The sequence below is a fragment of the Oncorhynchus keta genome, chromosome 17 (genome assembly GCF_023373465.1).
Source record: "Oncorhynchus keta strain PuntledgeMale-10-30-2019 chromosome 17, Oket_V2, whole genome shotgun sequence".
Lineage (NCBI taxonomy): Eukaryota > Metazoa > Chordata > Actinopteri > Salmoniformes > Salmonidae > Oncorhynchus > Oncorhynchus keta.
The window spans coordinates 56,449,402-56,472,017 of NC_068437.1; the positions used below are offsets into that span (position 1 = coordinate 56,449,402).

Here is a 22,616-nt window from a genome sequence, read left to right on the forward strand (position 1 = left end):
TTATCTGGTATATGCTGAATGTCCCCCCAACATAATGTTATGTTGAATCCCCCCAACATAATGTTATCTGGTATATGCTGAATGTCCCCCCCCAACATAATGTTATCTGGTATATGCCCCCCAACATAATGTTATCTGGTATATGCTGAATGTCCCCCCCCATAATGTTATCAGGTATACATGATGTTATCTGGTATATGCTGAATGTCCCCCCCCAACATAATGTTATCTGGCATATGCTGAATCCCCCCCAACATAATGTTATCTGGTATATGCTGAATGTCCGTCCCCCAACATAATGTTATCAGGTATATGCTGAATGTCCCCCCGTCCCCCCCCAACATAATGTTATCTGGTATGCTGAATATCCCCCCAACATAATGTTATCAGGTATATGCTGAATGTCCCCCCCCCAACATAATGTTATCTGGTATATGCTGAATGTCTGTCCCCCCCAACATAATGTTATCTGGTATATGCTGAATGTCTTCCCTAGGCCCCCCCCTAGGACCTACATAATGTTATCAGGTATATGCTGAATATCTTCCCTAGGACCCACATAATGTTATCAGGTATATGCTGAATATCTTCCCTAGGACCCACATAATGTTATCAGGTAAATGCTGAATCTTCCCCTAGGACCCACATAATGTTGTTATCAGGTATATGCTGAATATCTTCCCTAGGACCCACATAATGTTATCGGGTATATGCTGAATATAGGACCACATAATGTTAGGTATATGCTGAATCTTCCCCCTAGGACCCACATAATGTTATCTGGTATATGCTGAATATCTTCCCTAGGACCCACATAATGTTATCGGGTATATGCTGAATATAATGTTATCAGGTATATGCTGAATATCTTCCCTAGGACCTACATAATGTTATCTGGTATATGCTGAATATCTTCCCTAGGACCCACATAATGTTATCGGGTATATGCTGAATGTCCCCCCTAGGACCTACATAATGTTATCAGGTATATGCTGAATATCTTCCCTAGGACCCACATAATGTTATCTGGTATATGCTGAATATCTTCCCTAGGACCCACATAATGTTATCGGGTATATGCTGAATGTTCCCCCCTAGGACCCACATAATGTTATCAGGTATATGCTGAATATCTTCCCTAGGACCCACATAATGTTATCGGGTATATGCTATCTTCCCTAGGACCCACATAATGTTATCAGGTGAAATGTTCCATAATGTTCTAGGACCCACATAATGTTATCAGGTATATGCTGAATGTTCCCCCTCTAGGACCCACATAATGTTATGTTATCAGGTATGTTATCAGGCTGAATGTTCCCCCCTAGGACCTACATAATGTTATCAGGTATATGCTGAATATCTTCCCTAGGACCCACATAATGTTATCAGGTATATGCTGAATGTTCCCCCTAGGACCATAATGTTATCATAATGTTATCAGGTATATGCTGAATGTTCCCCCCATAATGTTATCTAGGACCCACATAATGTTATCAGGTATATGCTGAATGTTCCCCCTAGGACCTACATAATGTTATCAGGTATATGCTGAATGTTCCCCCCCCCTAGGACCTACATAATGTTATCAGGTATATGCTGAATGTTCCCCCTAGGACCCACATAATGTTATCAGGTATATGCTGAATGTTCCCCCTAGGACCTACATAATGTTATCAGGTATATGCTGAATGCCCCCCTATGCTGAACATAATGTTATCTGGTATATGCTGAATGTCCCCCCTAGGACCTACATAATGTTATCAGGTATATGCTGAATATCTTCCCTAGGACCCACATAATGTTATCAGGTATATGCTGAATATCTTCCCTAGGACGCTGAGGCTTCAATCAAAGCCTACTTATGTTGAGCCAGTCTGCGCGACAACTGTGTTTGGGGAAGTACTTAAAGTACAGCCCACGTTTTTGTTCCAGCCTTGAACCGACGCACATGATCCCCCCTCACGTATTTAATGCAGTCGCAATTAAGGCTTTGTTTCTCTTATTTTCAGCTTTAATCCACCATTATCCTACTAGAATAGTAAACATTTGCAGGTTTACAGCCCACCTCGGTTGACTTCCAAGCCCAGATTCATTGTTTGTTTTTTAGGCTAGAGTTGAGCCTGGGTTGTCTTCCTTATTTACCCGAGTCAAACACAGCAGGGCCGTGTCCTCCTCCTGCTGCAGGGCCTCACGCATGGTCTCGTACTGCTGCTGCACACCCGCGTCACCTAGCAACACCTGGGGAGAGGAGGAGTCAGGGTTGACATAGTGACAGTATGTAGACATAGTTGTATCCAAACGCCTAACGTACAGACACATCCAGAGTAGTAGTGTGTCTAATGCATGGAGCATCATGGACCCTGGTCATGGAGCATCATGGACCCTGGTCATGGACCCTGGTCATGGAGCATCATGGACCCTGGTCATGGACCCTGGTCACCGTAACACCCTGTATATAGCCTCCACATTGACTCTGTACCGGTACCCCCTGTATATAGCCTCCACATTGACTCTGTACCAGTACCCCCTGTATATAATCTCCACATTGACTCTGTACCGGTACCCCCTGTATATAATCTCCACATTGACTCTGTACCGGTACCCCCTGTATATAGCCTCCACATTGACTCTGTACCAGTACCCCCTGTATATAGTCTCCACATTGACTCTGTACCGGTACCCCCTGTATATAGTCTCCACATTGACTCTGTACCGGTACCCCCTGTATATAGTCTCCACATTGACTCTGTACCGGTACCCCCTGTATCAACATTTCACTGTAAGGTCTACTTCACCTGTTGTATTCAGCATTTCACTGTAAGGTCTACTACACCTGTTGTATTCAGCATTTCACTGTGAGGTCTACTACACCTGTTGTATTCAGCATTTCACTGTGAGGTCTACTACACCTGTTGTATTCAGCATTTCACTGTGAGGTCTACTACACCTGTTGTATTCAGCATTTCACTGTAAGGTCTACTACACCTGTTGTATTCAGCATTTCACTGTAAGGTCTACTACACCTGTTGTATTCAGCATTTCACTGTAAGGTCTACTACACCTGTTGTATTCAGCATTTCACTGTGAGGTCTACTACACCTGTTGTATTCAGCATTTCACTGTGAGGTCTACTACACCTGTTGTATTCAGCATTTCACTGTGAGGTCTACTACACCTGTTGTATTCAGCATTTCACTGTGAGGTCTACTACACCTGTTGTATTCAGCATTTCACTGTGAGGTCTACTACACCTGTTGTATTCAGCATTTCACTGTGAGGTCTACTACACCTGTTGTATTCAGCATTTCACTGTGAGGTCTACTACACCTGTTGTATTCAGCATTTCACTGTGAGGTCTACTACACCTGTTGTATTCAGCATTTCACTGTAAGGTATACTACACCTGTTGTATTCAGCATTTCACTGCAAGGTGAACTGTAACATTTGATTTAGAGGGATACAGGGTGTCTACATTATTAGGCTTTTGCGTCAGGTCAGACCTAAAAAAAAAAAAAAAAATCCCTGGTCCAACTGAGGTCCTGTCCTTCTTACCTGGAATCTCTGTTTCCTGTCTGTCATCTCAGTCACTCTGCTAATTAAAGACTGTTCTGTTCCCTGCATCTTCTTCATCTCCTGTTTCAGGTTCCCCTGCAAAGACAAAAACACAGTGACGTCATCCTGCCGTCAATAGAAAACATGCTTTAGCTCTCTGAAACACGTATTTATACTGTAGCACGTGTGATATGGTTAGTCACCACTAACGATACTTAGACAACATTAACACTACGGCTCATACAACTGGGATGTGATCAGGTATTTTTTTTGGTATGCGTGTTTGGTAACTACTCCTCTGTTCCTCACCCTCAGCTCCCTCTCGGCCTCTCTGATGCCGACGCAAGCGTGGTCCCGGTGCGACCCGATCACGGTACACACGGTACAGACACACACACTACACTGACGGCAGTAGATTCGGTTCATCTCCTGGTGTTCCGGGCACCTGATGACAATGGAAGTTATACTTCAACTTGCTGCTTTGCTGACAGTCGTTTAATGATTTGTCAGATAATAAATTAAATAAAACAATCGTTAACTTTAAATTAAAATGTTGAAACACAAAAGTATTTACAAGAATTCAAGACTTTACTGCAAAGTTGTTAGGAATTTCACTTTGTGCAGCTCAGAAAAGGAAATTCGATTGAGATTCTCCTCAAATAAGAGTGAAACCTTACCTCCAGGGTGAGGTGTCCTCCACAGGGGGTACCAGGGTGTGGCTCTGGAAGACAGGGGACTCCAGGTGAGGCCGGAGGTGTTCGGAGCACATGGAGGCTCCACACACTAGGCAGGTCTTCACCGCAGGGAGAGAGCCCTGGCTGGGGCAATAGTGGCAGGGTAGGAAGGTCTCCCCGGAGGTTTGACGAGCCAGGCCGGGGGACAGGTTGGTACGTCCAGGGGACAGGTTGTTGGCAGCACGGGCAGGAGAGGTGGAGGTGCCGATTGGACCAGATCTGTTGGAGATCTCTGGAAGAGGCTCCCGCTCAGCTTCAACAGGCTTCTCCTTCGTAGGGGTGACTAAACGTAAATGAGTTGTTTGGGTGGTTTCAGCAGGATTCTCCTTCGTAGGGGTGACTAAACGTAAATGAGTTGTTTGGGTGGTTTCAGCAGGATTCTCCTTCGTAGGGGTGACTAAACGTAAATGAGTTGTTTGGGTGGTTTCAGCAGGATTCTTGGCCGGTGTGTTGGTCATGTGACCTGCTGCTGCTTCAGGTGATTTTCTAGGGTCATTCAGGGGTTCTCTTGTAAGAGGTTCTGTTGCAGCAGGGGTTCATCCAGCTCAATGGGTGTGTCTCTCCTAGGGGACCTAGACCTATCACGTGTCAGGTCCGGACCTCTGACGGCGACGGACGCAGTACTAGACGGTTTGGTTGCTAAGGAGAATGGTGCTGCTGGCACCTCCTCCTCACTGGACAACTCGACGTCAGACGACGTGTTCTGATTGGCTGAAGAGGAGGAAGAGGAAGTGGCGGGTCTCTTACGGTCACCAGACTGTCCCCTGGAGTGGGAGGAAGAGGAGCTGCCAGTGGCTTGTCTCTTGTTGTCGTGAAGATGGCCTCCTGGGACAGGAGAACTGGCTGGTCTCTTCCCTAACAGACGCTTGGATTGAGAGATGGAGGCTCTCTTCCCAAGGTTCCAGCCCGCCGAATTTATCTCAATGACATCCTCTTCATTGGCTCTGCCTTGTATACCCAACACAACATACATAACACAAATAAATTAGTGATGAGGCCTACTTAGGTTACATCAAAAGGACACAAACCGAGCTAAATCAAATCAAATTGTATTTGTCACAGCACAGAATACAACAGGTGTAGACTTTAAGCGAAATGCTTGCTTTACAAGCCCTTCCCAATGATGCAGAGTTACAAAATGATGGGAAATATCATATTATTTTAAGATAAATCAATCGACTTTATTCTTAAGGCAAGTCAATGGACTTCAGTAGACTTTGACCTGTGTCGTTACTCGTGTGCGTCAGTCAATATAGCGTAATATTGTTGTGTTAACGATGTGTTATTGTTTTAAACTGTAGGCCAAGTACCATAACACAGGTACATCTTCCCCACCAGTAGCCTAACCATGACTAGTCAGCCAGCCAACCTGGGATGTATTTATTACGTCTTGGAACGGGAAACCGTTCACCGTTTATGAACCAAACAGAGCAAACGGAACGAAGCGTGGAGGGACCTATCAGAATTGGTCCAATATTAAATTCTCGTTGCAAAGGGTTTTTCCGTTTGAAATAAACGGTTTGTGTTGTAAAACGTTTTGTAACAGACGGAACGTTTTGCAACAGAAGTGGAGTAATGAATAAACCCCTGAATCGTTGTCCCCAGCCTAATTGCGCATGGGCAGAAGTGTCTGGTGAATTCGGGAAGTTACCTGTGGCTGCGGTGGTGCGTGTATGTGCAGGCGCGTCATGTCGCCACGGACTTGCGGTAGTGTCTCTCTTGAACCCCACCGGTAATGTCTTGTACTCCTCCTTGCACTCGGGGCAGTAGTATGGACCGGTGGGCGAACCACTCCATAACTCCTGTATACAGCAGTAGCAGAAAATATGTTTGCATCTCAGCGCGGTCGGATTCCGACATATACCGTGGCACAAAGGACACACCGAGGGCTCGCAGTCCGGGGTCGGCAACGACTGACCCATTTTGCCCAGTAAAAAACGATATTTGTTACGTTTTTTTGTCAACAACACGACAGGCTCGACCTCCAGGGGCCTGTTGCACAAAACTAGGATAAGGGATTAAACCAGGATATCTTGGTGATCCTGGCTCAATTGATCCGTAATCCGGTTGCACTAAAGATGGATAGGGGGCAGGAGGATATGTTATGGTATAAATTACCATGGAGATTTATTCTGTGGAGCTAGCCTGCTCCAGACCAGGCTAAATTCCAGGATCTATTTAATCTCATCCCTAATGTCAGTCAGCAGTCACCACAAATGGAAACCAATAGTTATTTCACTGCTCACTATACATTGTTATCACATATAACTAGACCCACTGTCATTATTTAAACGTTTGTGATCATTAATTTCAATGATTTTGGATAAAAAATGATTTTTAGATGTTGCTATCATTAGATAATTTACAGTTTCCCATAGACTATATATAAAATGATAGAATATTAGGGCCACAGAGGGAAAAAAAAGACAAGTCATAATATTGTAACCAGTTGTTTTAAAGGAGGACAGTTGTTAAAATGACAGATGCGGGGCATTTCGTGAAATTGTACTTCAGTATGGTTTCATAAACAAAGACATGCTGATGTGCCAGAATATTAAGTATCACATTGTCATAAGTATCAAAACTGTAAAAACAATGTAGCTTTTCTGCAGAAAGAACCAGCCTCATAAATTTATGACTTTATCCTTTTTCTTCAGTGTGGCCCTAGTACTCTGTCATATAAACAAATACACATTCCATATGAATATAAAAACACAATGTGTAACATTATGTTCCTTTATTGAATAAGGACAAAACAAAGCAGGTAAACCATCAGCTCCTTTCGAAACTGAAGTCACAGTGACACTACAAGATGGAAAGCACAGAATCCAAGCATATTATACAAAATGATACATACACATTCAAAGGTCTGTATAACACACCCTGCATGTCTGCACACTAAAATAAATGCAGGACAAATCCATACACATCAACTGAACAGACAAATGAATGGATGCAGTAGCCTCCCTGCAGCCTTGTATTACACACAGTATACCGCACAAACATCATAAGAGGCCAAATTCGTAAAAAAAACCAAATTCCTCTGCCACCGCAGGACATATTTAACCAAAATTGAAAGCACACATACTAACTAAAATAATTCAACACATATTGGTCCCTCAGCAGCCGACCACTGTCGTCATCAGGGAAGATTGCCGGATTGTCCCAGTCCATGACTGGTGGCACTCTGGGGGCCCTCTCCTTCCTCAGGCAGGCCACATTGTGGAGGACAGCACAAGCCACAGTAATATCACATGCCCTAACAGGGCTGACCCTTAATTTGTGAAGGCAGTGAAAGCGTGCCTTCAGGAGGCCAAAGGTCATTTCAACTCTGGCCCTGGTCCTGGCATGGGCATGGTTGTAGGCCTGCTGTGCTTCCTGGGGGTCTGTGAAAGGTGTCAGGAGAAAAGGCTGGCAGCCATACCCCCTGTCTCCCAGCAACACACCAGAGAATTCACCTGTCAACACAAAATCTCATCATTACTACCTCATAAACACAGTGATATTCTTGACACAGCCATGATGGTTATAAATAGGGGTTGTGTGGCTTACCTTGTGATAGGCACTGATAGATTTCAGAGGCCCGAAAGATTCTGGAGTCATGGACTGAGCCAGGCCATTTTGCCACAACATTGCTGATCACACAGTCAGCATTGCAGACCATCTGAAATCATAAGATGAGGAATATTACACCAATCAATGCACATCACTGGCAGATTTTTTTGCTTATTTTCCTAGGTAATTTTGCTCAAGAAAATATTCAAGATGTTTTTTAGATATTTTTTTTTACTGAAAACAAGACAAAAATACTAAGTAAGAAATACATTTTTGCAGTGCAGTGAGCAACCGACCTTGGGTCCTTTGAAAGGCGCTATATAAATTAAAGTGATTATTATTATTATAGCTCATCTATTTATTCAATTAAATTTTATTTATATAGCACTTTTCACAATTGTTTCATTCTGTCAAAGCAGCTTTACATTAATGAAAGCAGGAGAAACACAAAAAAAACGGTGGACAACATAAGAAGCAGAGTACAACGGCTAAGATTAAACCGTACTGAGCGTAGTAACGTTAAATAATAATGTAAGGCTTTAATAATAATTTATCATAGCTTTATACAGTGTGATGGACTTACTGTACACAATTTCACTCATATCTGCAGTGCATTTCAATTAAAAATTTAACCGTTTCATAATTACAGTACAACTGCGTTTTTGGAGATGTGAATTAAATATTTGAATTGTAATTGTGATGTTTCAGCGGAGCGGTGAGTGTGTAATTGTGCACTACTTACGCATTCAGGCGGTCTGCAATACTTTGCCACGCTTTTTCTCTTTGCTTTATCACTGTGGCGGTGTTGCCTTTCTTCTTAATTATATCTTTTACCTCCTCGTATGCCTCCATGAGGATTTGTGCTTCCGACGGGGAAAATTACGCGGCTCTAGTTGCCATGGTAAATCAGTTAATCTGTGATCTGTGGCGGGGTCTATTTGAGTGAGCCGTGAGCGCGCACCTATCCAGGATTGGTTTCACCTGGCTTAATGAATCCGTGTCTGCTCATCCTGGCTTGGTCTTTGTGCAACCAATTAAGCCTGGACGCACATGTTTTGGCTTCATTGAGCTCAGCTTAGTCATTTATCCCGGATGTCTTAATTCTACTTTTGTGCAACAGGCCCCAGGAAACGAAACCGTAGAATTAGGAGGAGCCAAGTGTTTGAATTACGTACCCAGTGTAGTCCTGCACACTGCGCCCCACTCTTAAAGGTACAGGAAAACAATGTCTTCTCTGACCCAAATACATGTAGCTCGTTAGGTCGACAGATCAAACTACGCAGAGATCTGCACTAGTGTCATCATTTGAAGAAAACATACACGAGGAAAAAGCATGCGTACCTGTTGCCCTACCTGGCAGTTTCAAGATTGCTGTGATTGTAAGGTACCCAAGGTGTTAAAAGCATACTGGCCTCTCACCATTTTAACGTCACATGAAATACATTTAGAATGGCTTGAAAACATAGATTGTGGAAGTTAATCTCTGAACATAGGTCTACTCTAACCTATTTTTTAATATGGTTTACTAAACAATTCCGATACGCGTTCTGTGTTTCATTCACAGTTTTAAATTCTCCAAAGTGGTGCGTTTAGAAACAGATAGGTCGCGTTTTGAAGTGTCTGTCCTATAGCAGGCCGTGTTTTGAAGTGTCTGTCCTATAGCAGGCCGTGTTTTGAAGTGTCTGTCCTATAGCAGGCCACGTTTTGAAGTGTCTGTCCTATAGCAGGCCAGTGTTTTGAAGTGTCTGTCCTATAGCAGGCAGTGTTTTGAAGTATCTGTCCTATAGCAGGCCACGTTTTGAAGTGTCTGTCCTATAGCAGGCCACGTTTTGAAGTGTCTGTCCTATAGCAGGCCACGTTTTGAAGTGTCTGTCCTATAGCAGGCGTTTTTTGAAGCCACGGTTTGAAGTGTCTGTCCTATAGCAGGCCAGTGTTTTGAAGTGTCTGTCCTATAGCAGGCCAGTGTTTTGAAGTGTCTGTCCTATAGCAGGCCACGTTTTGAAGTGTCTGTCCTATAGCAGGCCACGTTTTGAAGTGTCTGTCCTATAGCAGGCCACGTTTTGAAGTGTCTGTCCTATAGCAGGCCACGGTTTTGAAGTGTCTGTCCTATAGCAGGCCACGTTTTGAAGTGTCTGTCCTATAGCAGGCCACGTTTTGAAGTGTCTGTCCTATAGCAGGCCACGTTTTGAAGTGTCTGTCCTATAGCAGGCCACGGTTTGAAGTGTCTGTCCTATAGCAGGCCACGTTTTGAAGTGTGTCCAATAGCGGCCTTTTTTCCAAACTGGGTCCTGAGGATCCCAAGGGGTGAACATTTCGTTTTTTTTGCCCCCAGCGCTACACAGCTGACTTAAAATAATCAATTCATCATCAAGCTCTTATTATTTGAATCAGCTGTGGTTTGTGTGGTTCTAGGGGGGGAAAAAAACTAAATGTTAATCTCCTCCCCAGTCCCACTCGTGCTTAGGTGTTTCTGAGTGTACTGATATATAAAAGTAGGACACATGACATCACAGACACTTTTTTTTTTTCTAAAACAGTTTATATGCAGAGTTGTGTCTATTGTTGCCCCCTTATTGGCTAGAATGGACCCACCTGATCTTGCCTCCTCCCGACCGCCTTCCATGTTTTAAGACATGTTATTTTAGTTGTTAGAGCTGTGACACACTGGTCTGGACAGGAGGCCTTTTGTAAAAAAACTAAAGGCAGCATTTGCTCAGAAATGGAGCTGGCACATTGGTTGGTTCTCTCAACAAAAACAACAGGACTTTGTGTTCGCCAGACTAACTCATAGGTGAGTCCCATACTGGCACGTTAAGTCAGGGAGCATTAGTAAAGCGTTATAATGGCAGAGGGTGTCAACCACACCACCTCTTACAAATCGGAACTGACAAAATATTGTAACGACCCTGGGTTTATAAGAGAGGATATCGACTCTGCCGCCCGAGCATTGCTTTTGCGTCACAGTCGATAGCGAGCTGGACTTCGGGCTAGAAGGTCAAGGGTTCGAGACCTGCTCCCTGCCTGTTTCATTACAATGTGAATGTTCTAAATATAAAGCAAGGAAAGAAGACACCCCATGCTGAAATGTGCAGAACCTGGTATTCCCAGGCAGTCAGCCGGCCAAGTACTAAACAAGCCCAACCCTGCTTAGCAGCAGAGGTCGGGCGGTTTCAGGCTAGCATGGCCCTAAGCAAAGGAGGTCGGGCGGTTTCAGGCTAGCATGGCCCTAAGCAAAGGAGGTCGGGCGGTTTCAGGCTAGCATGGCCCTAAGCAAAGGAGGTCGGGCGGTTTCAGGCTAGCATGGCCCTAAGCAAAGGAGGTCGGGCGGTTTCAGGCTAGCATGGCCCTAAGCAAAGGAGGTCGGGCGGTTTCAGGCTAGCATGGCCCTAAGCAAAGGAGGTCGGGCGGTTTCAGGCTAGCATGGCCCTAAGCAAAGGAGGTCGGGCGGTTTCAGGCTAGCATGGCCCTAAGCAAAGGAGGTCGGGCGGTTTCAGGCTAGCATGGCCCTAAGCAAAGGAGGTCGGGCGGTTTCAGGCTAGCATGGCCCTAAGCAAAGGAGGTCGGGCGGTTTCAGGCTAGCATGGCCCTAAGCAAAGGAGGTCGGGCGGTTTCAGGCTAGCATGGCCCTAAGCAAAGGAGGTCGGGCGGTTTCAGGCTAGCATGGCCCTAAGCAAAGGAGGTCGGGCGGTTTCAGGCTAGCATGGCCCTAAGCAAAGGAGGTCGGGCGGTTTCAGGCTAGCATGGCCCTAAGCAAAGGAGGTCGGGCGGTTTCAGGCTAGCATGGCCCTAAGCAAAGGAGGTCGGGCGGTTTCAGGCTAGCATGGCCCTAAGCAAAGGAGGTCGGGCGGTTTCAGGCTAGCATGGCCCTAAGCAAAGGAGGTCTCTTTCAGGCTAGCATGGATAAAAAGTTGATGAGCCTCAGGAATGGACCTCTTCCTGTTCCAGGCTCTGTTTAACAAAGGAGGTCGGGCGGTTTCAGGCTAGTCATGGTTAAGCAAAGGAGGTCGGTTTCAGGCAAGCATGGCCCTAAGCAAAGGAGGTCGGGCGGTTTCAGGCTAGCATGGCCCTAAGCAAAGGAGGTCGGGGGGCTGGGATAGATATAAATCTCAGGACATGGCACTAAGCAAAGGAGGACAACACAACACTAGCATAAAGCAAAGACCGGTTTCAGGACAACAAGCACAGGAGGTCGGGCGGTTTCAGGCTAGCATGCAAAGGAGTAACTCTTTCACATGACAACAGTTGAAGCCTCTGGAATGGAAACTTCATGACTGTTTAACTTTATGTAACATGGAAGAAACAAGTTCATGACAACACAAATGGAAGAAACTCATGCGGAACGGGGGCTGGGATACATATAAATCAGACAAAACAACATGACAAGAGAGACAACAAGTTCTTATAAAGAAAGACCTAAGACCAACACAGCATGGTAAAGCTAGCAACACAACATGGTAAAGAAAGACCTAGACAACAACACACATGGTAGCAGCACAACATGACAACAACACACATGACAACACAACATGGAAGAAACACATGACAACACAACATGGAAGAAACACATGACAACACAACATGGTAGCAGCACAACATGGTAGCAACACAACATGGTAGCAACACATGACAACACAACATGGCAGCAGCACAACATGGTAGCAACACAACATGGTAGCACAACATGGCAGCAGCACAACATGGTAGCAACACAACATGGTAGCAACACAACATGGTAGCAGCACAAAACAGGGTGCCAACATTGGGCAAATGACAACAGCACAAAGGAGAAGAAGGTAGAGACAACAAAACATCACGCAAATTGAATTGTCCTTCAATATTGGCTTTACAGAAATATTTAAATAGAGATTGACAGCTTCTAGTGTAAAAAAAAAAGCATGTAGAGGTCTAATTTTTATCATAAGTCCACTTCAACTGTGAGAAACAGAATCTAAAACAAAAATCCAGAAAACATTGTATGATTTTTAAGTAATTCATTTGCAAAAGCACTCACAAACTTCTACAGATGCACAATCGAGAGCATCCTGGCGGGCTGTATCACCGCCTGGTACGGCAACTGCTCCACCCACAACCGTAAGGCTCTCCAGAGGGTAGTGAGGTCTGCACAACGCATCACCAGGGGCAAACTACCTGCCCTCCAGGACACCTACACCACCCGATGTTACAGGAAGGCCATAAAGATCATCAAGGACAACAACCACCCGAGCCACTGCCTGTTCACCTCGCTATCATCCAGAAGGCGAGGTCAGTACAGGTGCATCAAATCTGAGACCGAGAGACTGAAAAACAGCTTCTATCTCAAGGCCATCAGACTGTTAAACAGCCACCACTAACATTGAGTGGCTGCTGCCAACACACTGACACTGACACTGACTCAACTCCAGCCACTTTAATAATGGGAATTGATGGGAAATTATGTAAAATATATCACTTGCCACTTTAAACAATGCTACCTTATATAATGTTACATACCCTACATTATTCATCTCATATGCATACGTATATACTGTACTCTATATCATCTACTGCATCCTTATGTAATACATGTATCACTAGCCACTTTAACTATGCCACTTTGTTTACATACTCATCTTATATGTATATACTGTACTCGATACCATCTACTGTATCTTGCCTATGCTGCTCTGTACCATCACTCATTCATATATCTTTATGTACATATTCTTTATCCCCTTACACTGTGTATAAGACAGTAGTTTTGGAATTGTTAGTTAGATTACTTGTTGGTTATTACTGCATTGTCGGAACTAGAAGCACAAGCATTTCGCTACACTCGCATTAACATCTGCTAACCATGTGTATGTGACAAATAAAATTTGATTTGATGTTCTTGGGGTTGTACTCATCCTTCTTCATCCAAACACGGCGAGTGGAGTTTAGACCAAAAATATATATTTTTGTCTCATCAGACCACATGACCTTCTCCCATTCCTGCTCTGGATCATCCAGATGGTCATTGGCAAACTTCAGACGGGCCTGGACATGCGCTGGCTTGAGCAGGGGGACCTTGCGTGCGCTGCAGGATTTTAATCCATGACTGCATAGTGTGTTACTAATGGATTTCTTTGAGACTGTGGTCCCAGCTCTCTTCAGGTCATTGACCAGGTCCTGCTGTGTAGTTCTGGGCTGATCCCTCACTTTCCTCATGATCATTGATGCCCCACTAGGTGAGATCTTGCATGGAGCCCCAGACCGAGGGTGATTGACCGTCATCTTGAACTTCTTCCATTTTTCTAATAATTGCGCCAACAGTTGTTGCCTTCTCACCAAGCTGCTTGCCTATTGTCCTGAAGCCCATCCCAGCCTTGTGCAGGTCTACAATTCAACCCTGATGTCCTTACACAGCTCTCTGGTCTTGGCCATTGTGGAGAGGTTAGAGTCTGTTTGATTGAGTGTGTGGACGGGTGTCTTTTATACAGGTAACGAGTTCAAACAGGTGCAGTTAATACAGGTAATGAGTGGAGAACAGGAGGGCTTCTTAAAGGAAAATTAACAGGTCTGTGAGAGCCGGAATTCTTACTGGTTGGTAGGTGATCAAATACTTATGTCATGCAATAAAATGCAAATGAATTACTTAAAAATCATACAAGGTGATTTTCTGGATTTTTGTTTTAGATTCCGTCTTTCACAGTTGAAGTGTACTTATGATAAAAAAAAATACAGGCCTCTACATGCTTTGTAAGTTGGAAAACCTGCAAAATCGTCAGTGTATCAAATACTTGTTCTCCCCACTGTACATCAGATAACATGGACTGCCACTCATACAGGTAAAGACACCAGTACATAACTTACACACATTTCAGAGTTCATACTGTATATTGTGTATATATTTCCAATCAACCATTTTATTTTTTTTAACAACTTTATTACTTAGCTATTTGTGGATATTTTTGTTTAGGAGAGCTTGCAAGTAATCATTTCACTGTACCGTTTACACCCTGTATCCTGCGCACGCGACAAATAAACTTTGATTTGATGATCAACTCACCCTTCATATCAGCTGTCATAGTCAATAGAATAGGTGACTGACTTGACCAACACTATCTAGTCATCATTGACATTGACTATTTTCATTTTTGGAAAAATAACGTTCCCGTAGTAAACAGGATATTTTGTCAGGACAAGATGCTAGAATATGCATATAATTGACAGCTTGGGATAGAAAACACTAAAGTTTCCAAAACTGTAAAAATATTGTCTGTGAGTAAAACAGAACTGATGTTGCAGGCGAAAGCCTGAGAAAAAATCCAATCTGGAAGTGCCTCATGTTTTGAAAGCGCTGCGTTCCAATGCGTCCCTATTGAGCAGTGAAATGGGCGATCGACCAGATGACTTTTTCTCCTATTCCCCAAGGAGTCTACGGCATTGTGACGTTGTTTTACGCATTTAGCGGCTACATTGCGCAAAGGGTCACCTGATGCTGCCGGAGTGACTCTCGGGTAAAATACAGAGGTGGCCGTTACTCCAATCTGTCCAACTGAAAAACCAATTGTCCCGGTGGATATGTTATCGAATAGATATTTGAAAAACACCTTGAGGGTTGATTATAAACAACGTTTGCCATGTTTATATCGATATTCATGGAGTTCATTTGTAATATTTTTCTAATTTGTAATATTTTTCGGCGTTTTCAGTGACCGCAATTGGTGATTTCTCAGCCAAACATGAAGAAAAAACGGAGCTATTTCGCATACAAAAATTATATTTTTTGGAAAAAAGGAACATTTGCTATCTAACTGGGAGTCTCCTTAGTGAAAACATTCCGAAGCTTATCAAAGGTAAACGATTTAATTTGATTGCTTTTCTGATTTCCGTGACCAAGTTACCTGCTGCTAGCTGGACAAAATGCTATGCTAGGCTAGGCTATCAAACTTACACAAATGCTTGTCTATCTTTGGCTGTAAAGCATATTTTGAAAATCTGAGATGACCGGGTGATGAACAAAAGGCAAAGCTGTGTCTCAATATATTTCACTTGTGATTTTCATGAATATGAATATTTTCTAGGGATATTCATGTCCGTTGCGTTATGCTAATTAGTGTCAGTTGATAATTACTCTCCCTCATGAGGGATGGGGAGTCACTAGTTAACGACCTCAAATGTAATATCCATCATGATTCTAATAAAAGAAACCACCCGGTTAACTTGGTCTACTTTTCCTTTACAACGGCAGTGGTGCACCGTTCCTGGAGGTACTGCAATACCAGGTCGATGCGTGAATTTAATATATGGTCTACATTTTGAAAATCCATTTACTGTTTTGCAACAGCTCTGTCTTATGGACTCTGTTCTAAAAAGTATTTAGTCAGCCACCAATTGTGCAAGTTCTCCCACTTAAAAAATATGAGAGGCCTGTAATTTATCACAGGTACACTTCAACTATGACAAAATTAGAGAAAATAATCCAGAAAATCACGTTGTAGGATTTTTAATGAATTTAATTGCAAATTATGATGGAAAATAAGTGGGTGAACTTTCACAATTGGTGGCTGACTAAATACTTTTTTGCCTCACTGTATATGGACTATGATAGCTGATATGAATGGTGAGTTGATCATCACATCAACGTTTATTCGTCACGTGCACAGGATACAGTTTTCGGGTTTGGTTTGTTTCAAGTGTATTAGTCTATAAATAAATCTCTTTGCCAAAATTCATCATCTCTCCCATGTCTTATTCAACTGGTAGTAGTTCTGAAATGTTTACTGTTTGCCAACATTTTACTCCCTCGTCTATGTTTAATGTAACACACATACATTAATTATTCCTTTCGGGTTGCCTATCCTGACGTGAAGTTTGTTCTATAGAAACTATTTGACTCTGTGTGCCGCAGAAACTATTTGACTCCAGCCACAAAATGAAGTAAATTAGAAGTGGGGGGAGAATTTCTGCCAAAATCAATGGAAACTCTCATTTTGCAAATGTTGGACTAATGATTACACTCTAGATCAACTAGATTAAGGCAAGATTGAACAAGGCTGTATTGAATGTGTGAATAATGTCTGTCACCTTGATTACTCAAAAGTCTCTCAACCTGTGTTCACCTACGTTGTAAACTTTCCTTCATAGGAAATATATGTATATAGCCTCGCTATTGTTATTTTACTGCTGCTGTTTAATTAGGCTAGGTTGTAGGAACCTCATGATGGGTCCAGGGACAGTATCATGTAGTAGCCTAAACCTAACTTTCAGGATGAATTAAACCAGTGTAGTTTTTATTCATCAATATAAAGTATTTTCTGCGTAATGGCAATTTATGTGCATGATATGAAGTTTATTGGAGTGACTGACTAAGCTTAATTGTAAAAGTATGCCTCAACAGAGCCATGTTTGCAAAAGTCTATTATGCTGAGCACACATTTAGTTCGGCAGCCAGGACCATAGGCTGGGACCACTCCGTAGGACGCACTGTCGGTCTCGCTCTCACTGCAGTCCAGTGCCATGGACATCTTTGAAGTTTGGCCTCTAGTAATTCAGGAGGGCAACTTTATAAAGGCCTCCTCACAATGACCTTAGACAAGGCAGTTAATCCACTGTTCCTAGGCCATCATTGAAAATAAGAATTTGTTCTGAATTGACTTGCCTATGTTAAATATATTTTTTAAAGTGGTTCAACATTCAAATGCGTTTTGATTGACCACATAGGAGAGGCGACGGTCGGTGGAAGTCTGGCGCCACCAAGTGGACAATTATTTTAGTTCCCTTGTGGCATCAACGCTTCCTGAGATATTATATAAAAGATAACATGTTATGTCAATATTCATTATTTCTCCAACCCCTTTTTGCTAGATTATTATTCCAATGTAGCTGTAAATCTGGTTTTAACTCAATAAGGATTTGTCTCGTTTCCGATTGGAGGGCGGATGTCCACGTCACTTTGGAACCTACCACTGTGTTACTTTGTAACAGTGAAAAGTGTCTTTTCCCGACGTTGATCAACTCCCAGTCTATGTCACCATTTCTATTAAATAGCATCATCTTTGATATTTGTTGTAAAGTGTACAGAGCTCATTTAGGTGTAACCGTTACCGGATTTGACGTGTCTGAGAACGGCACCTTCCTCCCGAAAGCATTGCGGTATCGCTTCTCGGCCTTTTGGCTAAGATCAAGTGTAGTATCTGTTCTTATCACTTTTACAGAAGTGACTATAAAGATGTAGTGCGATACATGGAGGGAGCGCTCAGCAGCTACGCAGAGGTCCGCCAGACTAAAGTCCGATGTCGACTGAGGTGCCAGGACCAGCACCCGTTTGACTCTGTTTCCATGGACCTGCAGTTCTTTGACGTGGTTCTCCGAAGATCAAATTGTCAAAACGAGTGCATCGAAGAGAAGGTTGAACGCAGTCCATGCACAAAGTCAGCGAGGATGTCAACCAGGATTTCCAGAGACGAATCCCGTACAACTATCTTCAGTTGGCGTATCAGAAGGGGAGGTGATCCACCCGGACCAAACCTGTGCCGTGCCCGGAAGGAAGATCACGGACAGCCTGATACTGATCCGAGATGCCATCTGTTATGCGAGAGACAGAAATATGCGGCTTGTAGTCCTAAATTTAGATTTTGAAAAAGCCTTTGATCGGGTCTCGCACCAGTACCTCCTTAAGGTACTGCAAAAATGGGTTTCCCGGACAGGTTCTTAGCTTGGGTGGGACTGCTGTACGGGGATATCACCAGCAAAATCCTTGTAAACGGGCATTTGTCAAAAGCAGTGGGAGTACACTGCGGCGTCCGTCAGGGCTGTCCTTTATCTCCTCTTCTGTTCGTGGCCTGCATTGAACCACTGGCACAGGTCTTGAGAAGGGACCAACGGATTAGTGGGGTGGGTATCCCGGGGAGTGGGGGGATGACCGCCAAGTGCGTATTTTACATGGACGACGTCAACATTTTATGCACTGACCTTTTATCCGTCGACAGGACTCTGGACAGGACTGACTGGTACGGACGAGCCTCTGGGGCGAGACTGAACAGAGACAAGACAGAGGCCCAATTCTTCGGACCGTGGGCAGACCCAGACTTGACCAGACTACCCTTGACAGTTAAACTGACGGACATAAGGGTACTGGGGGTAAAGTTTGACCAGGAGGGAGGAGGGAGTGGGAACTGGAGTGGGATCCTGGGGACAGTAAGACAGAGACTGGGTTTTTGGGGACTACGACAGCTGACTTTTGAGGGCAAGGTTTTAATCATAAAAGCTGTGATTTTACCTGTGCTTTTATTAATCAGTTCTGTTTTTATCCCCCCGAAGGAGTATTTTAGCCCTGGAGCGGATGCTGTTTTACTTTCTGTGGGGAAGCAAGTGGAGAGGCTGAGGAGGGAGGTGGTCAAGAGGCCCAGGTCCAAGGGGGGGAAAGGCTTGCCTGACCTCTACTTGTTCCTGGGCAGCCGCTACACAGCGTTACATCTGACTCTGGCCACCTCCCCGGTCAATAACAAGACACAGGCCCTCGCACGGTTCTGGCTGGGATCTTACCTCAGGACTCTGAGGCTGATCCCAGTCGACCTGCGAGCCCCAGTCTCTTTCCTGCTCCCCACCCACTACGTCCAGCTCCAGAAATTTTTAAGACATTTTAAACTGGAAAAGGAAGCAGTCACGGTTTTAACTAAACACCGCTCTCTTCTCTCTCTTGTGCAGGAACGGGAACCAGTGTGTCCAGTGCGCGGGCTCGCTATAGGCGAGCCCACAACGGTCTGGCGCAACGTGGCCCATCCTGCACTCCTGAATCGGCATCGGGACCTGTCCTGGATGGTCGCCCACGAGATCCTCCCGGTCAGGGCCGTTATGCACTCACGGGGCATGGCGAGGACATCCGCGTGCCCCCGACCGGGTTGCGGCCAAGAGGAGTCGGTGAGGCACATGCTCTGGGAGTGCAGAGCCGCCAGGGACCTGTGGAAGGAAGCAGGCCCCCTGATCACCTCGTGTCTGCCAGCAGGGGAGGACCTAACACCTCAGCTCGTGCTGTACGGGGTGGGCCGAAGGCCCATTCCACCGAAGGCCTTCACCAAGTTCTGGCCCACCCTCACGTGCCTGAAGGAAGCACTGTGGTCCTCCCGTAACCTGCTGGTAGCAAAAACGTAGAGACCACCCCCCAGGCAGTGGCCATGGTAGCCACGGAAGCCCTGGGGTGGTACGAACGGAAGGGGGCCTCGACCCCAGGCGAAGGGTCCCCCACAACACCCTAGGTCCCGGCGGCCACGGCCTGACAGCGCTGCGGCGCCTAGGGCGATGCGCCTAGGGGAAGGATCTCCTCTGGGCCCCGAAGGACGGGACGATGGTCTATTCGGGAGAGCAGGATGAGGCGAGCTTGATAAGGACTCACCCCGCTCCTGTACAAGCGATTGAAGACAGCCTTTTAACAAAGTGACTTTTTAACATGTTTCTAACGTCTTAAAAATGTTTTATCTTTGTTGAATCATTTTGTACACATTTTAAATGGCTTTTACAGATTTGATGTTTTTACAAAGAAAGTACTTTTTATTTATAGTTGTTGTCATTGGTTTTAACAACATGTACTTTTAACAAATTTAAATGTAAATTTCAAATGCTGTGTTTTATGCTTTGTTGCCGTTTTTATGTGTATAAATGATTAACTGAATGTATGAGCTGTTTTTAAAGGAATTGTGTAAATAAAAACTTTTCCAAAAGAAAAAAAATCTGTTCTTATCAGTTTAATATCTGATACGTCCCCTATCTGGGGACCATATATTAAATTGATTTTTGGAATAGGGAGATGGAATAGGGGCTTGCTCCGTCCACTCCACGCATCGACCTGGTATTGCAGTACCTCCAGGAACGGTGCACCCCCTTCCGTTGTAAATATAAATGAGACGAAGTTAACCGGATGTTACTTTTATTAGAATCATTACGTTTGAGCAAGTCTGTCAATGATGCCTAGAAAGTGGTGAAGCCACTCGGCCTTGACGCTTTTATGTCGTTTGTATGTGTATAAAATGATGTACAAAAATACAGATGAGCTGTTTTCAAAGGAAATGCAACAAAACTTCCAGAAGAAAACGCCTGTTCTCACTTGCACCACTTTCTAGGCATCATTGACAGACTTGCTCTAACGTAATGATTATAATAAAACCAGATTTACAGCTAATCTGGAATAATAATATATCGAATAGGGGCGTGGGAAACAATTTGCAGATAACAATATTGACTCATAACATTTGATATTTTACAAAATATCTCAGGTAAAATAATTGTCCACTTGGTGGCGCCAGACTTCCACCGACCGTCGCCTTGTTCAAGCTGAACTGTGTGTTCAATCAAAATGCATTTTAATGTTGAACCACTCGACTTCATTACATAGTATATAATCAACACTAATGTAGGAAATAAAAATAGCCTATCTTTTTTAATCTGTCTGTAGAGCCTTGCATGATAAGGTCATTGTGAGGAGGCCTCTTAAATTACTGGAGGCCAAACTTCAAAGGTGTCCATGACACTGGACTGCAGTGAGAGCGAGACCGACAGTGCGTCCTACGGAGTGGTCCCGGCCTACGGAGTGGTCCCGGCCTATGGTCCTGGCTGCTGAACTAAATGTGTGCTCAGCATAATAGACTAGCAAACATGGCTCTGTTGTTGAGGCACACTTTTACAATTAAGCTTAGTCAGTCACTACAATAAACTTCATATCATGCACATAAAATACCAATAGGCCTATTGGGTTGGAGAGCATCTATCTACTCACGAAATACTGTATATCGATGAATAAAACATGCACTGTTTTGTTTCATACTGAAAGTTGTCATAATTCAAGTTCCATCCATGAAATATTGGAATGTGGAGAAAAAGTGTCCAATAGTGGTTGAACTATAATCCTACAAATCTACTTTCATTCTCACTAATCGTGGAACTGTATGACAACAGTCCAGTCGCCGTGAACCGTGCGCCAGGCTCCAGGTTTAACCTGCTACATAGTTCCATAATGATTACAATAGGCTACATGTCCAAAATGATCGCTAAAATAAATGTATGTGTGTATTACTGACAGATGGCTCCAGATCGTTGCTGATACTAATTGTAAAATAAAAGCCTGGGCGTATAATCGAACCCTTCTAAATTGCATGTTTTCAGCTCGGCAGGTTTAGCCCTACAGAAGCCTGTAGCTTGAGGCTCCAAATTTCATACAAGCGAATCATGACGGCACACAATCAGAATTCTGAATAATGGAAAAATCCATTTAATATATTGTCCCCAGATAAGGGGACATATCAGATATTAAACTGATAAGAATAGATGTATTTTATTTAGCAAAAATGGTTATTGCAATAGCTCATACTTTTAACATAATCATTTGTACACTTTAAAATGACATAATATGCATAAAAAAAACTGCATTGAAACATTTATATGTTAAAAGTACATGTTAATAAAACACCCTAAGAAATAAGTACTTTTAAACATATCCAATCTGTAAAAGCCATTTCAAATGTGCACATTTTTATTCAAACAAGACTATACCTTTTAAAGACATTATGATTCAAACAAGACTATACCTTTTAAAGACATTATGATTCAAACAAGACTATACCTTTTAAAGACATGTAAACGGTCTAAAAGTCCCTTTATTAAAAAAGAGGTCTTCTCTCCTTTGTGCAGGAACGAGGTGAGTCCTTATCACATTTGCCTCCTCCTGCTCTTCCGAATCAACTCCGCCCCCATCCTTCAGGGCCCAGAAGAGATCCCTCCCCTCGCTGCTGCAGCATTGTCAGGCCGGGACCTGAGATG

At 43.8% G+C, this 22,616-nt stretch overlaps 2 protein-coding genes, 2 long non-coding RNA genes and 3 pseudogenes across 12 annotated transcripts; 4 read left to right on the plus strand and 3 right to left on the minus strand.

Annotated features, from left to right (window-relative positions):
• The first annotated feature begins 497 nt into the window (after positions 1-497).
• Positions 498-3,621, plus strand: LOC127908384 (uncharacterized). 3 transcript variants are annotated; one of them, XR_008067070.1, is made up of 4 exons: positions 504-616; positions 663-706; positions 854-1,029; positions 1,768-3,621. It is a non-coding gene; the product is annotated as an uncharacterized LOC127908384 (long non-coding RNA). The 3 variants fall into 3 exon arrangements; XR_008067068.1 differs by lacking the exon at positions 663-706 and having other exon boundaries at positions 498-616; XR_008067069.1 differs by lacking the exon at positions 663-706 and having other exon boundaries at positions 498-572.
• Positions 1,795-6,296, minus strand: LOC127908377 (E3 ubiquitin/ISG15 ligase TRIM25-like). 7 transcript variants are annotated; one of them, XM_052466687.1, is made up of 5 exons: positions 5,941-6,296; positions 4,233-5,237; positions 3,865-4,000; positions 3,556-3,651; positions 1,795-2,241 (listed from the first exon to the last, which is right to left on the minus strand). In XM_052466687.1, the coding sequence occupies exons 2-5, from the start codon at positions 4,745-4,747 to the stop codon at positions 2,107-2,109; spliced, it is 882 nt and encodes a 293-aa protein (XP_052322647.1). In that variant the 5' UTR covers positions 4,748-5,237; positions 5,941-6,296; the 3' UTR covers positions 1,795-2,106. The 7 variants fall into 7 exon arrangements, 1 of the variants encoding a protein (XP_052322647.1); XR_008067053.1 differs by lacking the exon at positions 1,795-2,241 and adding an exon at positions 2,699-2,798 and having other exon boundaries at positions 3,179-3,651; XR_008067052.1 differs by lacking the exon at positions 1,795-2,241 and adding an exon at positions 2,699-2,798 and having other exon boundaries at positions 3,141-3,651.
• LOC127908477 (E3 ubiquitin-protein ligase rnf146-like) lies at positions 4,786-6,211 on the minus strand. The gene is made up of 2 exons (XM_052467035.1): positions 5,941-6,211; positions 4,786-5,237 (listed from the first exon to the last, which is right to left on the minus strand). Exons 1-2 carry the CDS (start codon positions 6,209-6,211, stop codon positions 4,786-4,788), a joined length of 723 nt encoding a protein of 240 aa, XP_052322995.1.
• A 6,664-nt stretch (positions 6,297-12,960) lies between the features above and the next one.
• On the plus strand, positions 12,961-14,875 carry LOC127908393 (uncharacterized). The gene is made up of 2 exons (XR_008067086.1): positions 12,961-13,106; positions 13,793-14,875. It is a non-coding gene; the product is annotated as an uncharacterized LOC127908393 (long non-coding RNA).
• A 3,087-nt stretch (positions 14,876-17,962) lies between these two features.
• LOC127908538 (uncharacterized) lies at positions 17,963-18,053 on the plus strand (annotated as a pseudogene).
• Positions 18,054-20,509: 2,456 nt separating this feature from the next.
• LOC127908536 (uncharacterized) lies at positions 20,510-20,686 on the plus strand (annotated as a pseudogene).
• Positions 20,687-21,993: 1,307 nt separating this feature from the next.
• On the minus strand, positions 21,994-22,158 carry LOC127908541 (uncharacterized; annotated as a pseudogene).
• Between the last annotated feature and the right edge of the window lie 458 nt (positions 22,159-22,616).

What these genes read in the sequence shown, in the direction of transcription:
- LOC127908477 (XM_052467035.1), bottom strand. Translation starts at nt 6,211, where the DNA reads ATGGGTCAGTCGTTGCCGACCCCGGACTGCGAGCCCTCGGTGTGTCCT. An exon ending in ACGCACCACCGCAGCCACAG is followed by an intron (nt 5,238 to 5,940) that starts GTAACTTCCCGA and finishes TGGGTATACAAG; the next exon opens with GCAGAGCCAATGAAGAGGAT.
- LOC127908377 (XM_052466687.1), bottom strand. Translation starts at nt 4,747, where the DNA reads ATGACCAACACACCGGCCAAGAATCCTGCTGAAACCACCCAAACAACT. An exon ending in AGGCCGAGAGGGAGCTGAGG is followed by an intron (nt 3,652 to 3,864) that starts GTGAGGAACAGA and finishes TTGTCTTTGCAG; the next exon opens with GGGAACCTGAAACAGGAGAT. An exon ending in ACAGGAAACAGAGATTCCAG is followed by an intron (nt 2,242 to 3,555) that starts GTAAGAAGGACA and finishes TCCTCTCCCCAG; the next exon opens with GTGTTGCTAGGTGACGCGGG.